Source organism: Peromyscus eremicus, chromosome 16_21, assembly GCF_949786415.1.
Source record: "Peromyscus eremicus chromosome 16_21, PerEre_H2_v1, whole genome shotgun sequence".
NCBI classification, from domain to species: Eukaryota; Metazoa; Chordata; class Mammalia; order Rodentia; family Cricetidae; genus Peromyscus; species Peromyscus eremicus.
In genome coordinates this window covers 35,340,863-35,357,582 of record NC_081432.1, presented here as the reverse complement: position 1 = coordinate 35,357,582, position 16,720 = coordinate 35,340,863, and the positions used below count along the sequence as shown (strand labels likewise).

Genomic DNA, 16,720 nt, shown 5'->3' with positions numbered 1-16,720 from the left:
GCTGTGCATGTGTTCTCTTGTCTGATAGCATGCTGCCTTGATAGCTTCAGTTTAAGTCTTAGTAGTAGATAATGAGTTTTCCAATTTTGCTCTCAGTATGGTATTTACTATTCTAAGTTGTTTGATATTCCATATATACATTGAGTGTGGTAATGCCTGTAATCCCATCTATTTAGAAGACTGAGATAGGAGAATCAGCAGCCTGAGCTATGCACAGTAAATCCAAAGTTTTGAAAATGAAAATTGGGCTGAAGATATGGCATTGTGTTCAATCCCTATTATATATTGGAAGAATACTTTGGAAGTGTTTGGGTTAAGACTTAGTCATATTGTACTTGATGGATCTAATTGCGTTTGAGTTTACTGAAAAATTAGAAGCTAAATTATTTTCTTTTTTGGAGGGGGAAGACAATATAGTTAAGTTTGAGCTTGTCGCTGGGGGGATGCTTTCTAATTATGTGGCTTTTGTGCTTATCATATTTAGGCTTCACTTCTTAAAATTGTTAGTAGCATTAAGAGAGAATGTTTAGTATGTGTAGCAGGTGGTTATCACAATGCTTGATATTTGGTAAGCATTCAGAAACTATTATTCTTTTGTTTTAGCCAGAAGTTGTCTTTTAGACTTGATACTGTACATAGGTAATTGTGTGTACTATTATTGTAGGGGTCTTTGTTGGTGAATACTCTGGGATGGTGGTGAAACAAAAACAATCCCTCATGTTCTTTTTAGGAGGCAAATATAGTTATGTGAGGGCTGGTAATATTTTGGAGGTAAAGTGCCAACCTTCAACCTTCCTTTTCTCCTAATTTTCAGAAACTGTTGTGGTGTGAAATATTGGCAGAGGTGCCTTTAGGGCAACTCTATTGCCTAGGGCTGCCCTTAGATTCTTATTATCTGATTTGACATGAACATATTCTTTAATTCTTCCCTACTCCTTTTTGTATACATGTAGTTTTAAGTGTTACAGATTCCGTCCCCTTTATGTTTATTAGATTTGAATCTTGTTAGCATTGGTAGAAGTCAGATGCCCATTATGTTCTTACTACAGTTACTTACAGAAGCTCCCTCACTGGATCTCTTGCTTCTAGTAGTCGGGGCTGTGCCCACTGTACCATGCGCTTTGCCGTGTTAACGTCTTTCCCTGCTGTATTGCTGGTTTTCAAGCTGCTTTACCAGGATTTAACTTCCCCATTTTAGATGTGCAAACAGTTTAGAGTCAGTAAGTGTCCAGTGGGACATATTTTAATTCTGTTTACTCATAAAAGCATTAAGTTCCTTTATTTCTTGATTTACAGTTTGCTATCCTCTCTAGTAAGTTTCTTGAAGTTAAATTCTGTTTTGTTGATATTTTGTTATATCATCTTTTCATTGTATAGGAAGAAGTTAATTTATTTTTCTTCAAAGGTTTTCTTTACCAGATTAAACAATATAAAGCGTTCTCTGTTCCATGAATCTTTTAATGTCTTTTTAAAAAAATTGTACTTGGTTTTATATGTATAGGTATTTTGCTTGCATGTATGCCTGTACACCCCATGAGTCCCTTGTGTTGGAGGAGGCCAGAAGAGGGCAGTTGGATCCTTTGGAATTGGAGTTCTAGATGGGTGTTGGGAAAAGCAGCTGGTGTTGTTCTTACTGCTGAACCATCTCTCCAGTTCCTGTCTATCGATGTCTTAATGTGTTATCCAAATGAATTTAACATACTGTTTTGTGCTTGTACATTTCAGAATGACTGACGTTGGTCTTCTGTAGATTTTAACCTGACTGGGACTTTGATTACTCAAAATCGTATAGGTGGGGACACTGTAGACTGAGTCAGAAATGTGGAAGATTAAAAGTGGGTTTGGTTCTGTATTGGGCACGTGTATGTGTGTATGTATGCTAAGTGTTTCATTTAGTGAACCATACTTAACTCATGTAAACTTATATGTGCAGTCATGTTTTCCTTCAGGCATTCAAATTTTTGTGCATTCCAGTTTTATCAACTAGTTAAGTGAGATAATAGACTAGTTGGTTTCTCAAGTTCTTCTGAGTTCTCTAATTTTTGCTGTTTCAGGTGAAAAATGTATAAGGGTCCAAATATTTAGGTATTGTAACTGATAGCCAAGGAATAAGGCCTGTTTTATACTGTAGTTCTTTTGTGTTTTATAAAGAAAACTCCATTCAGGTGCCTGCATGTAGATACACACGTTTATTATCTATGGAAGTTACTCTTTCCCTTCATTGCGTGGGTTGTTTGCTTATTTGTTTTAGGGTTAGGCTCTTTATTCCCACCTTCTGACTTTGTCTTCCTCCATAAAGGAATATACCAAAGTCAGAAGAGTTTGGTAAGTGTGTAACTGTGCTGTTGTGAGAGAACTTGATGAGTGTTTCTCTGTGCTGCTAATAAGTGGACAGGGTGCAAAAATACCAAGGAAGTGTCTGTGTAAGGGAACTGGTAGATGATTTGCTGTTGAGTAACATTTGGTCTTTGTTTTCATTTAAGTACCAAGGATGATATTGATTTTGGCGCCTTGGCTGCAGAAATAGAAGGAGCTGGTGCTGCCAAGGAACAGGAGCCTCAGAAATCAAAGGGGAAGAAGAAAAAGGAGAAAAAGAAGCAAGACTTTGAGTATGTTTTTAAAAAAACATTCAATTTTTCATATCTTGAGTATCGGAGTCATCTAATGATTTCAGTACTTCAAAATGTATTTTCTTCCTTTTCTAGTGAGAATGATATTCTGAGAGAACTGGAAGAATTGTCTCTGGAAGCCCAAGGTATCAGAGCTGACAGAGAAGCTGCTCCAGTCAAGGTGAAAGCTGTTACCATCATGTCTCCCACTCTTTTTTCTTGGTAGTGCTGTTTTAGGAGCTGCATGGGGAATCCTGTGATTGTAGATAGGTTCATAGTTTTTACAAAACAGGTCAAAGGGAGGAACCAAGTTTTCTGAAAGAAGCAATATGCTTAGAGCCTTTGACAGAAATAAATTTTGGGAATCTAGAAGTACTTAATGTTGTATTGCCTATTGATAAAATTGGTACATTCGGGGACAGTGATGACATTTCCCACCTCCACCTTCCATTTTCTACATTATTTTTCATTACTGTTTCAGGGCACATGGATTTTGAGATGTATGGTGAATGTGAGTTGTGTAACAGACCTACACTAGGGTCTATTGTGTGGTTGGATTTTTTTCTATTTTTTTCTTTTTAGATTTATTTAATTTATGTGTATGAATGTTTTGCCTGCATATATGTATGTGCACCATATGTGTACAGTCTGGTGCCCATGGAGGTCAGAGAGAGGGCCTGAGATCCCTTGGAGGAGTTATACAGATGGTTGTGAGCTGACATGTGGGTGCGGGAACCAAACTTGGGTCCTTTGCAAGAGCAACAATTGCTCTTAACTCCTTAGCTGTCTCTCCAGCCCCATACTTTAATATTTTTATAAAACAAGACAAAAAAAATCATGCTTCTAAGCCAGGTGGTTATGGTGGTGCACGCCTTTAATCCCAGCACTCGGGAGGCAGAGGCAGGCAGATCTCTGTGAGTTTGAGGCCAGCCTGGTCTACAGAGCAGGTTTCAGGATAACCAGGGCGACACAGAGAAACCCTGTCTCGAAAAACAAACAAACAAAACCATGCTTCCATGAAATGCGTTTAAAAATGTGTACTGTGGGAAGCACTTAACTCTGGGGAGGTCCTCATTATTTTTAAGGGATGACAATCTGTTGATATTTCTAACAAGGGAAACTTTTTAGCCTACAGAAAACAATGAAGAAGAATCTGCCTCAAAACAAGATAAAAAGAAGAAAGGACAGAAGGGCAAAAAAACAAGTTTTGATGATAATGATAGTGAAGAATTGGAAGATAAAGATTCAAAATCAAAAAAGACTGCAAAACCTAAAGTGGAAATATTCTCTGGGAGTGATGATGATGATGATTCTAATAAACTTTCTAAAAAAGCTAAAAAAGCTCAGAAATCAAATAAAAAATGGGATGAATCAGAAGAGGATGAAGATAATAGTAAAAGAAGTAAAGAGCGTTCTAGAGTAAACTCTTCTGGTGAAAGTGGTGGTGAGTCAGATGAATTTTTGCAGTCCAGAAAAGGACAGAAAAGAAACCAGAAAAACAAGCCACTTCCTAATGTGGAGAGTGGGAATGAAGATGATGACTCCTTCAAAATTAAGACAGTCGCCCAGAAGAAGGCAGAAAAGAAAGAGCGTGAGAAAAAAAAGAGAGATGAAGAAAAAATGAAATTGCGGAAGTTGAAAGAAAAAGAAGAGCTAGAAAAAGGAAAAAAGGACCAGAGTAAACAGAAAGAACCTCAGCAGAAATCTGAAGAGGAAGGTTTGAAACTCAAAGAGACGCTTGATACAGGAGCTGCCCCTGAGGAGAAAGGAGACATTCCTACCGCTGTAGAAGGTTGGCAATAACCACAAAAGCCTTTGGCTCATGTCTAGTCTAAGTTGTGATCATTGTGCTGTGATAGTATTTTGTGACATGTATGTGTGAGTACACTCCTCTGTGTATTCGGATATGGAGGCCAGGGGCCAATTTTAGGTCCCTACCGCCATCACAATCCATCCTACATTTTAAAGAAATTATCTTTTTATTCTTTGAGATTATAATATCACGACATTTCTCCCTTCCCTTTCTTCCTTCTAAACCTTTCCATATACACCTGTTTGCTCTCTTTCAAATTCATGGCCTATTTTTTTTTTTTTTCATTAATTGCTGTGTGATTGTCTCTCCCAGGAGTGTCAGAAACAACACTCTTAAAGTGTCACCAGCATGACTGCTTTAACATGAGTTGAATAAGGAAGGACAGCAACAAATAGACATGCTACAGGGGAAGGGGCAAGCTCATGCCTCATCCCTGCACGAAGAACTACCAGCCACCACGGAAGGCTGAAATCATGATAAATAGTCTTCGATCTTATTTTTTGAGACAGGCTAGCTCACTGATGATAGAGTTAGTGTTTCAGCCAGGCTGGTGGAGCTTCAGGGTCCGTGTCTCTCTCTGCTTTCCCTTTATATTGGATTTACAAATGGGTGCTGCCATGCCTGGCTTTTTATGTTGTTGCTGGGGATAGGATCTGAATTCCTCATGTTTGCATGGCAAGCACTTTGCTCATTAAACCATTTCTTCAGGCTATTTATTTATACATTAGAAATTTAATAAAAATTTATTATGACTATTTTTGCTGTTAATGATGACTAAGTGGCCAAAGAAAAATTTCCTTCCCAAAACTCATGTCAGATGATATCTCTAAATTCTTTCCTTTTTATTAAAAACAAAACAAAACAAAACAGTTTAACCTGTGAAATAGAAAAGTAAAAAGTAAATTAAGAGACTTAAATTAGTTAATTCACTTAGGTGATAATGATCACGTTTTTTGTTTCTTTAAAAGTAAATTTATTTCATTTATTCTTTTTTTTTTTTTTTTAAATGTGTGGGTGTACATGTGCCACATTGTATGTGGAGAGGTCAGAGAGGACCACTTTTAGAAGTCACTTCTCCATTACCATGTCAGTTCCAGGGATCAGACATAGGCTGTCAGACTTGGCAGCAATCCCCTTTACCTGCCGAACCATGTTACTGGCCCCTCTTTTGTCTTTTTCAGTAGTTGAAATAAATTGATCAGTAATTGAAATCTAAACATTCTAGCTGATTGCTTTCTCTTAGAATAAATATATCTAAATATTAGGTGTTCTAGATTTTTTTAAAAGAATAGCTTTTTCTTAGATTAGAAACCTTTTAGTGAAAAAAACAATGACCTAAGTTTTTAGCCACTGAAAGTTTTATTGTCTGAATTTTGAGGAGAAACACTGACACAGGAATATCACCAACTTTATTTCTTTAGTGTTTTGTTTTTTTAATATGTATTATGTGTACAGTGTTCTGTAGCTAGAATTTTCCTGCCTGGCCCACAGGGCAAATCTCTATCACCTGCCAGTCCCGCAGCCGCTCAGACCCAACCAAGTAAACACAGAGACTTATATTGGTTACAAACTGTATGGCCATGGCAGGCTTCTTACTAACTGTTCTTACAGCTTAAATTAATCCATTTCTATAAATCTATACCTTGCCACGTGGCTTGTGGCTTACCAGCATCTTCACATGCTGTTTGTCATCATGGCGGCTGGCAGTGTCTCTGACTCAGCCTTCTACTTCCCAGCTTTATTCTCCTCCTTGTCCCGCCTATATTTCCTGCCTGGCCACTGGCCAATCAGTGATTTATTTATTGACCAATCAGAGCATCACATTAGCCATACAGAACATCCCACAGCAGTGTTCCACCTGCATGTATCCCTGAAGGCTGGAAGAGGGCACCAGATCTCATTGTTGGTGGTTGTGAGCCACCATGTGGTTGCTGGGAATTGAACTCAGGACCTCTAGCAGAGGAGCCAGTGCTCTTAACCTCTGAGCCAGTCAGTGTTTTTGAAGTATAATTATATTTTTGTATTTTGTTCCAATATCCCCATATTCTAGTTATCATTTTCATCGTCCCTATTTAACAGAAGTGCTATAGCAACTAAATGGGTGTAAGCTAAGTTGATTTTTTTTTTTTAGAATTTCAGACATGTGCTATGATTACCAAACTGAGAGATACCTGAAATGCAGTGTCTGTCGCCTTTTTGCTGTTGACAGGGTCTGTGTGTCATTTTGTGTTCATCTGGATGTCTCAGACCAATGCTAGCATTGCAGGTGCCCCAGTGGGCCAGCTGTGATGTCTGTTGTACTGGTACTGATGGATTGAGGTACTCCAGTCTCAGGACACCGTGCTGCATGTCACTCCAGCGCACTGGCACTAGAAGCTTTGTCTCAAGTTGGTCCTTGAACCCTGGCTAGTGTTTGTTTACTCATTGATAGAGAAAGCAACTTGAGTTCTTTGCCTTTATTTCTTCGTTTTGGTAGATGACAATGAAGGAGACAAAAAGAAAAAAGATAAGAAGAAAAAGAAAACAGAGAAAGATACAAAAGAAAAAGAGAAAGAGAAGAAGAAAGGCCCTAGCAAGTCCACTGTGAAAGCTATCCAAGAAGCACTGTCTAGGCTTAAAGAGGAGGAGGAGAGACAGAAGAGAGAAGAGGAAGAGCGGATTAAGCGGCTTGAAGAGCTAGAAGCCAAACGAAAAGAAGAGGTATGTTTTCATGGAGTTGCAAACACTGACAGTGAGTTTTCCTTGAGACCTGTCCTGTAAATATTCTCTAGTGTACATCTAACCATGTATAGTGGAGCAGGCATTCATTTATACTAACTGCTCGGATATAAGTAATAAAATGGAAGAGGTATAAGAAAATCTTACCTTTGTCTCCCATGTACAGACTTAATTGTATGTGTGTATAGCTAATAATATACCCTGATGTTATTTAAGAATAACGTACAACATTTAAATATCTTAATTTATAATCTCCCAACATAATATATTGCCTGCATCTCAAGAGCTTTGAAGTTTGTATTGCTTATTTTAAATTTGATGGTTCATTCAGCTAGTATAATTTTTATATGCCATGTATTTTTGCTCAGGAACGATTAGAACAAGAAAAAAGAGAAAGGAAAAAGCAAAAGGAAAAAGAAAGAAAAGAACGCTTAAAAAAAGAAGGGAAACTGTTAACTAAGTCTCAGAGAGAAGCCAGAGCCAGAGCTGAAGTGACCCTTAAACACCTCCAGGCTCAGGGTAAGTAGTGATCTTCAGAGCTTTTCTCATGCAGTTAGATCCCTGATGCAGGAGCATCAGTTCAGGGATGTGGAATTGAAGCTGTGGGAAAGGTGAGGAAAAATGTAAGGAATAGGTGTATAGTGCTGTTGTTTAAGAGAATGATTTCTGTGCTATGATGGAAATTTGCGTGCAGATCATAAATTTCCATGAATTTTGCCCTCTCACCAAGAAACAAATAAAAATGAAAGTGAGACCTTTTAACCAGTTTCACTGATTATCAACCCTTTCCATTTTTGTTTTATACCCCTTATCCTTCTGAGCACTTTTTTTCCCTTAGGGTTCTTTAAAGTGACTCATAAACATTTATTTTATATTTTTTCTCCCATATTATTTGTACATGTAGCAAATAAGTATTTTACTTAGCATAATTAGAATATATATTATCACTAACAATAATAATTTTTTTCAGAAGTTTTTTGTAGGTGCATGCGTATATGTGCTCATGGAGGTCAGAGGTTGACACTGTCTCAAATGCTTCTCCACATGTTATTTTTGAGACAGGGTCCTTGGCTGAACCTGGAGCACACCAGTTGACTAGAGTGGTTGGCCAGTGAGCTCCAGGAGTCTGCCTGCCTATTGCCTCCCAGTGCTGAGGTTACAGATGTGCACTACTGTGCCTGGAGTTTTTGTTTGCTTGCTTTTTTTTTTTTTTTTTTTTTTTTTTTTGGTTTTTCGAGACAGGGTTTCTCTGTTTGCTTGCTTTTTAGTGTAAGTGCTGGGGTCTGAACTCACATCCTCGTGATTGCCCTGTAGGCGTTTTACCAATTGAGCCATCTATTCTGTCCCCAAAAAGCTTTTTTATTTCTGATTTTCTTTTTGTTTTCATTATTTTCCTCCTTTCAGATGTCTTACAAATAGTTTAAATCTGGATCCAGATGTGAACCACAGATTGTATTTGGTTGATAGGTTTGCCTCTCAGTAATACCACCTACCTCCATTTTGATGTGTCATTTATTTATTGACAGTACTGAAGAGTTTAGTAGAATTTTTCACATTCTGAATTTTGTCTAATTACATTCTCCTGGTGTTGGTAAATACTATGCTATTGTATTTTCTAATTTCTTAGATCCCACAGCTTGTCTGTTATTAGTGGTGCTGTGTACTTCTTTACTTCAGTGGTGCTGAGATGGGCTTTCTGACTTGTTGCAGTGTGAGGTTGGACGAGTAGCCCTGTTTACTATAAAACAAAACAAAACAAAAACTAATCCCTCAGTAATAGTTCTGATGTCCAGTGGGTGGTGATGTTTTATTCAGTATTCTTTAGGAATTACAACATTGGTAATAATGTAATTTTGCCTTTTATTCTACATTGAGTTAGCCACGATCTGTAAATAAGAACTTTTCCTGAAACAGCTTTTATGCAGGAATGTCACAATAAGTGCTTACTTCTTTGCCTACTAAGGTTTCAAAATAATCAATCAATGTCTGACAACCTTCAAAGGTGACCCATGAGTTTAATTTTGTCTTTTGTTTCTGTGAATATATTAATTTAGTGGACATAATTGATTTTATTTCTTGAAGTCAAAATCAATGCCTTTGATACTCATTGTATCATCTATCCAGTGGAAGTCCTTGTGATTTTTTTCGCATGACCACAGTGTTAATTAACTTCTTCCTTCCAGGTTTACCTGTGTTTTTTGTTGTAGATCTAGAATTAGCTATTACCCAAAGAGCTTTGGTTCCTGTCCCAGTTAATGGTGTTTAAAGATGACAAATTGGTCATGTAATTGTGTTTTTAACAGTAAGACTTAAAATAGTGTCTTTACTCCATTGAGAAGACTTTATTTCTGGGTCTTCCCTAATTTCTTCCTTATATTCCATAAGCTATTATGCTATAGTCACATAGGACTTGGTTAGAATTGTATCAGTAGCTCACTTATTGTGTACTTTGTAACTGATGCTGTGATGATCTTTGACACTGCTTTTTTCCCCCCGTAGAAATCTTATCATTTGAGTCCTATCATACATAGGAAGTAGTGATTTACTAAGCTTAAGCAGTTTGCTCAACATTCAGAGCTGAAATTTAAATGTTTTTTTGTGATGAATTCTTTATTATGTTTGTACTTAGATTTCAGAAAATTTATTCTTATTTGGGGATATAGCTTTAAAACCAGTGGTGTTAGAGGGTACATTTGTTTATAGTTAGTACCCAAACATCAGCTGTGACTGGTGACTATCTAGAAAGCTAAAGGCCTTTAAGAGATGCTTGGAATGGAACATAAGAGAATAATTTTTCCAAGCTCAGAAATGCTGTTTTATGGAGTAGCTAGAGATATAATTAGATGAAAGTTAAGATTTTAAATTAATTTGGTATCAGTCTTTAGAACCTGCTTGGAAAAGATGGTTTCTTAAGAGGCATCTCTGACCCTGGTCTCTTTTCTCAGTCTTTATAATGCTGCCTAGTGCCGACAACTTCTTGTTCCCCATTGTCTAGAAATGGAAAGTTTTAATTCCTTAGCTTGATAAGAAAGGCTCTCTGCAGTCTAATCATGTGAACCATCTCAATAAAAGATCCTCTGGTGTTCTCTCACTGTATCTTTGAAAGGCAGCTCATTAGGTAGAGATAAGTTACCACATCCATTGCCTTGCTCATTAAATCCAGAATGTGTTCTTAGATATCTGCAGGAGCTTTCTGAAAATTCCTGTGAAAATTGCTGCAAGTTTTCAGTCAGCTGCTAAGTTTATTGCAGGAAAAAGCTCTTGGAGAACTTGATTATGATGTCTTGGTTTGCTACCTCAATAGAATATCTGAATGCACAGAAGTGCTGGTGTTGATCACAAGTGTGGTGTTTTAAGAATCCCTGTCTAGAAGAATAGTCAGTTGATTGAATCTGGGGTGATATCCAGCCTGCAGTCTCCGCATTCGGCTTAAGCTTTTTACCTGGTGGATATGGGCTGCTAGTCAGGGAAGCTGTACTGTATACTTTATATAGCCTCTTTGTTTGGCTTAATACATTTCTCTTACCATAGTTTTAACACTGATCATTGCAATTCTAGCCTTTATCAGTACCTACATGTATATACATATATTCTTATTTTAAAGTTAAAAATATTCTTAGTTTTGTTTTTTACTTTATTTAAAATCCATACTATATAATTTCTGCTGCTGCCTGTATCATAAAACTTCTGGCCAGATTGAATGTCTGTGTTAGCTGAAAGGGGTTCTGAGTGTCTTTTGGGTGTGTTATAGGAATAGAAAAGAGGGGTTGTCGTATGGAACCATTCACTTGTAGGTCTGTACCAGTAATTGTAAACTGAGAAGAGTGTATTTCCTTCATACTTAGTAATGTTGCAGACTAGGTTTGACTGGTTTGCTCTACTGTCTGAATTTAATAATATCTCTTTACTTCCTTTATTTGAGGAGAAAACATTAAAATAATAAAAATGATAGCCATGAACTCACAGAAATAGATTAATGACTTGAAATTAGAATTTTTTACTTGGTAAGTCACTTTAATCAATCTTACTTGCATCGCTTTTTAAAATAATGCGCAAATTATTACTCATATTCATATAAATTGACAAGAAAACAAAAGTCCAGTAGATAAGTTATTTCAATGAGGAGGAGGCATAATCAGGAAACAGACATAATTTTGAAACATGATAAAAAGAAAATACATAAAGATAACACTGAGAATTACTTGACAGTTCACACTGTTAGAAGAGCCTGTGGGATTTGGACATCCACCCAGGGTTTCTGGCAGTGTCAGTTTCTACAAATTTTGGAGAACATTTTTTTTTTTTTGGAGACCAGGTTTTTCTGTGTAGCTTTGCGCCTGTCCTAGAACTCACTCTGTAGCCCAGGCTAGCCTCGAACTCACAGAGATCACCATCCTGTGCCTCCAGTACTGGGATTAAAGGCGTGTGCCACCACCGCCTGGCTCTTGGAGAACAATTTACCAATACACATAAAGGACCATTGAAAAGCTTCCTTAACCCTGTCAGAAAACCAAGGAAATGTGTACTATGGAATGGTTAGTTTAAAAAGAAAAAAGAGTATGACCTTTTACACAGTCACCTTTGCATTTGCTTTTCACCAGTTACGAAGCTGGCCAGGAGGCACAGAGCGTCATTATGACTGTAAAGATAATGGAAACTTGCAGTCACTTAGTAGTAGTTTTCAGTATTTCTGTGATAAATTACCACAAATTACTTCTTAGGAGCAACACAAATTTTCTGGCTTAGAGTTCTGTAACTGAAAGTTGGAACTGGACTGAGGTGTTGGCAGGACCATATATATTAGAGCTGTCAAGTGAGAATCCATCTGTGGGGTTTTCTGGCTTGTAGAGGTCATCCACATTCCATGGCTGGAGAGTTTGCTCCATCTTCAAGGCCACCAGTGTTCACTCTTAACTTTTCTTTTTCAGCCATCTCTCTCCCACTGACAGCAGCCTCTATGGGAAAGGCTCTTCTTTACTCAAGAAAGATTATGGGATGAAGTTGGGGATAATTTCCACATTTCACACAAGTCAAAGTACTTAACCTTAAGTCATGTTGTAGTAGTTGTCTTCACTGTCCATATCCTCCTCCTCCTCCTCCTCCTCCTCTACCATCTCATTGTCTCCACTTGTGGGATGCACATGAACATCTTTCATGAGGATCGATCCTTGATCTGCCTTCCACAGTTAAAATATGTTTTCATTTTCTTCGTGAGTTCTCTCAAAGTGCAGCATTTTATTTGTGTCATGTTTCATCCTGCCTTTCAAAGATCACAATCTTTTGCTGACAGAGTGATTAGCATACTACTCTGGTAAGCACAGCAGGACCAGATGCTGCTGTTCTGGTCATAGTCACTTGTCACTTTAGTCCTTCAGTGTGAGCATTGGGGAAAAGAGCTGGTTTATCTTAAGTACAGTCAGGAGACAAGTGATGGTAAACTTCGTATTCCTGACGATGTGTTTGAAAGAGTAGATAATAAGCCCTGCTTTTCTCTTCTGGCATCCCTGTGAGATTTTTAGAGGCAAGTTAAGTTCATCTTTTGTCAGCTGTGCCCTAATTCTGTATTAAGCTTCAGTAATTGATAGCCCCAGTTTATAGACTATATCATAATGGTGAAGGTTTTTGTGGTCCTTTAGGGAATGAGAGGAAAAGAATTTCCTAGAATTTCCTTTCAGCTGTAAAATTTTAAATCATTTTCTTCATTTTGAATTGAGCACATTATTGCATAACAGTACATGAAATTAGAATAATAACATTTGTTTGCTTAATAGTGGCCAGAGTTACTGAGTAAGGGATCCCTCGTAATAGAAAAGTTAGAGGAAATTCACTTATGCTTTGCTGAGTGATAGCCACACTAGTGTTATGGATTTAGAAGACACCAAGAGGCCATCTAAATAAGCTCTATGGAGTTGTAATTAGCCCATCCCTAGTCCCATGGTCAGATTTGGAGCTGAGGCCCAGTTAAAGGGGGAGGGCTGCTTTTAAAGGCAGAAGGCCACTATCTTCCTGCAGATGTGTGCTTTCACATTTCACAGATGTGAAACATTCAGGCCTTTTGCATTCTTGGAATTCCTGGTCTTAACAGCCTCAGGTTACTCATAAGACTGGCCTCACACCTATGAGTCTCCAGCTGCTTGCTATACTAGTATGAAACTTCTCAGTAATCTTAGAATAGAAAACTGTAAAAAGAATGTAATCTTTTTAGCAGAGGGACCAGTAAAACAGTCTCCTAAGATGTAATGATATGGGTCCAGCCTGGGCTACCATAGCAAGTTCTAGGTCTGTCTGAACTAAATTACAGGACCCTATCCGGAAAAAAAACAAAACAAAACAAAACAAACAAAAAAAAAACAAAAAGCAAACCAATATCCTCCCAAAATAAATATATATGGGGAGAAATCTACAAGTTTTGAAAACTAAACAGTGCATTTCTTCTTACCCTATTCAAAGAGGAATGCTTACTGGAGATGAAGAACATCTTACAAAAGGCGCAGGGTGAGGTGGGAGAAAGAGTAGCTTTAAGAATTTTGTGACTTAAGGGCTAGTTCTTGGAAATGATCAATTAAAATAGCTCACTAGCTGCATTGACTAAGAACAACAAACATTTTAAACCAGTGTCAGTAGTGAAATGGAAGGTACTACTGTGAACAATTATATGCCTGTCTATCCAAAAATGTAGATGCAGTAGAACAACTTTAAAAAGGTACAATCTATTAAATTTTACTAAGTTACTTTCCAACAAAGAAAACAAGCTCCCAGGGACTTTAAAAAAATGATTAAGGAGTACATTGGACCAGTTATACGTGCTATGTTCCAGAAATAGCTTATGTGTTTTTTGAGAACACCTTTACATACTGAGAAAAAGTCATTTCAGGAGAGGATATACAGACTATATATAGCTCCAGACTGGTCTGAAACTCCTACCAATCCTTCTGTCTCGGCGTCTTGAGTATTGGGAATATAGGTATGAGCTACAATACCTGACCATTTACAAATTTACATGAAAAAGCTTTCAACAAAAGTTTAGCAAAGTCTCTCTCTCTCTCTCTCTCTCTCTCTCTCTCTCTCTCTCTCTCTCCTCTCTCCCTCTCCAGATAGATAAATATGTGGGTATATGTAGACATCTACTTAATATATCTATATATTTACATGGGTATTTTGTATATTTATACATAAAAATCTCTCATTATAAATTTGGTATTATCCTGGGAATGCAAGGCTGACTCAATATTTGAAAATGAATCACTATATTTTTTTCATATCAGCAATCTTAAAGAATAAAAGTTACATGATACATATCAGTGAATTCACAAAAACCATTTGACAGAATCGTCATTTAATATAATATTTACAAACAGTATCAGTGAACTTCTTAACCTGACGTTTTAAGACATTAGTCTCCTCCTGCTATCCCCCAGCCTCCCATAAAAGGCACTGCTCTTATGTTAGTGGTGAAGAGTTAAAAAAGAGACCTCAAAAGATGACCTGGTAGGTAAAGACAATTTGCTGCCAAACCTAACAACCTGAGTTTGATCCCTGAGACTTCACCACTTGATGGAAGAAAAAGAATGGATTCCCATAAATTGCCCTATATTGCATATATGTACTGTGGTGTGTGCCTGCATGTGCACACACAAAACTAATGTAATTATAAAAATTAATAAAAAGAAACCCTAACATAATGGAAAAGTCCGGACAGTCTTTGCTTGCCATGGTCATCAGTATTGTGCTGTGATGTCCTGACCTGTGGAATTGGGCTAAATAAATGAATGGCAGGCAGACTGGAAAGAAGCAATGAAACTGTCTCTGCAGGTTATGATTATCAGCATAGAAAAATGCTGTGCATCTCCTGCATACACAACTGTAGCACTGAGGGTGAGGTTAGCATGGCTGTGAATGGCAGATCAGTATGTAAATGTCAGTGTATTTTCATGCTAGCAATTAGCTGCTGAAAATTAACAAAACCAAACCAAATTTGAGCAGAAACATTTCTGAACCAATCTAAAAAGAAAGCGAAAGAATTATAAACCTATTATTTATAGTATCTAAATCTGAAAACTACAAAATAGCAATGAGTAAATCAAAGTAAGGCCTGTGTGAAACATATAATTAACCATGAGACTCAAAACTGTGAAGCTTTCAAAATCGGTCTGTTGATTCAGTGGAATCTCAATTGAAGTCACAGAATGACACTTTATGGTGCTCTGTTACCTGTTTCTAAAATGCAGATATGATAAGATTGAGTTAGAATAGCCCAAACGACCTTGTTTTGAAACTTTTTAGGTTTATTTAAGCTGAGTATAGTGGCAGACACCTTTAATTCCAGCACTTTGGGAGGCAGAAGCAGGGGATCTCTGAGTTCAAAGCCAGTCAGCTCTACTTAGTGAGTTCCAGGGCAACCAGAGCTACATAGTGAGACCCTGCCTCAAAACAAAACAAAACAAAACAAAACAAAACACACACATTTAAAAAAAAAGTTTGTTTATTGTGTGTTGTTGACTGCATATATGTATATGGCATGTGTTGTGCCTGGTGCCCACAGGAGGGCATTGGGACCTTTGGAACTAGGGTTATGGATGGTTATGTGCCACCATGTGGGTGCTAGAACCAGAGCCTAGTTCTCTGCAAGAACAAGTGCTCATAACCACTGAGCATCTCTCCAGCCCTAACAAAAATGCTTCTGAAAAAGAGTAATTTGGAAGTCTCAAAATATTTGATTTCAAGATTAACTCTAAATAAATCTTTAAAAAATACTCTAAAGCCCCAAGAATCAGTATAGTGTTATATTGGCAAATGGGCAGACAAGTAGATTAACAGAATAGCATCTGCAGATGACAAAGTGATGTTATTTTCCCTGGTATCGGGAAATTCAGGGGATGAAATACATGTAGTTCTTACAATAAATGGTACTTAAAACAATTGAGTGTCTGTACACAGAAACTTGTCTTTATCCCCACTTTAGATTGATAATACCTAAATATTAATTCAAAATGGATCTTAGTTCTAAAGATTATAAGCCAAAACCTTTTAGAGAAAAATAGAAAATGTTTAGGCAAAGAGATTTCAGATAATGACTTTGCAGGTATATTTCAGGGGCTGGGAAGATGGCTCAGTGAGTAAAGGTACCTGTCACCAAACCTTACAACCTGAGTCCAACTCCTGAAAGCCACAAGGGAGGAGAGAACCAACTTCCACAAGTGTCTTGTGGCATTGTGGACGCCTAATACACACAAATGTAATACAAAAGTAACCTGTAAAAGGAAGGAAAATTCACAAACACCTTCCTATTGAATATTTTGTAAAGACTATTGAAGGTGAGGGCTGGAGAGATGGCGCAGTGGTTAAGAGCACTGACTGCTCTTCCAGAGGTCCTGAGTTCAATTCCCATCATCCACATGGTGGCTCACAACCATCTGTAATGAAATCTGGTGCTCCCTTCTGGCCTGTAGGGATACACATAGACAGAACACTATATACATAATAAATAAATAAATATTTTTTTTTAAAAAAGACTATTAAAGGTATATAAAACTTTATCATTCAGCACTTTTGAAAAACCAAGAACTCCATTTATAAGCTC

At 37.4% G+C, this 16,720-nt stretch overlaps 1 protein-coding gene across 2 annotated transcripts in view; it reads left to right on the top strand.

The window, feature by feature from the left end:
* Eif5b (eukaryotic translation initiation factor 5B) overlaps positions 1-16,720 on the top strand; it is a 50,235-nt gene that overhangs the window by 11,101 nt on the left and 22,414 nt on the right. For both annotated transcript variants that reach the window (XM_059281291.1, XM_059281290.1), the window contains exons 2-6: positions 2,484-2,609; positions 2,706-2,790; positions 3,738-4,401; positions 6,899-7,122; positions 7,509-7,659. In XM_059281291.1, the coding sequence (XP_059137274.1) occupies positions 2,484-2,609; positions 2,706-2,790; positions 3,738-4,401; positions 6,899-7,122; positions 7,509-7,659 (1,250 nt within the window). The remainder of the gene's footprint in view (positions 1-2,483; positions 2,610-2,705; positions 2,791-3,737; positions 4,402-6,898; positions 7,123-7,508; positions 7,660-16,720) is intronic.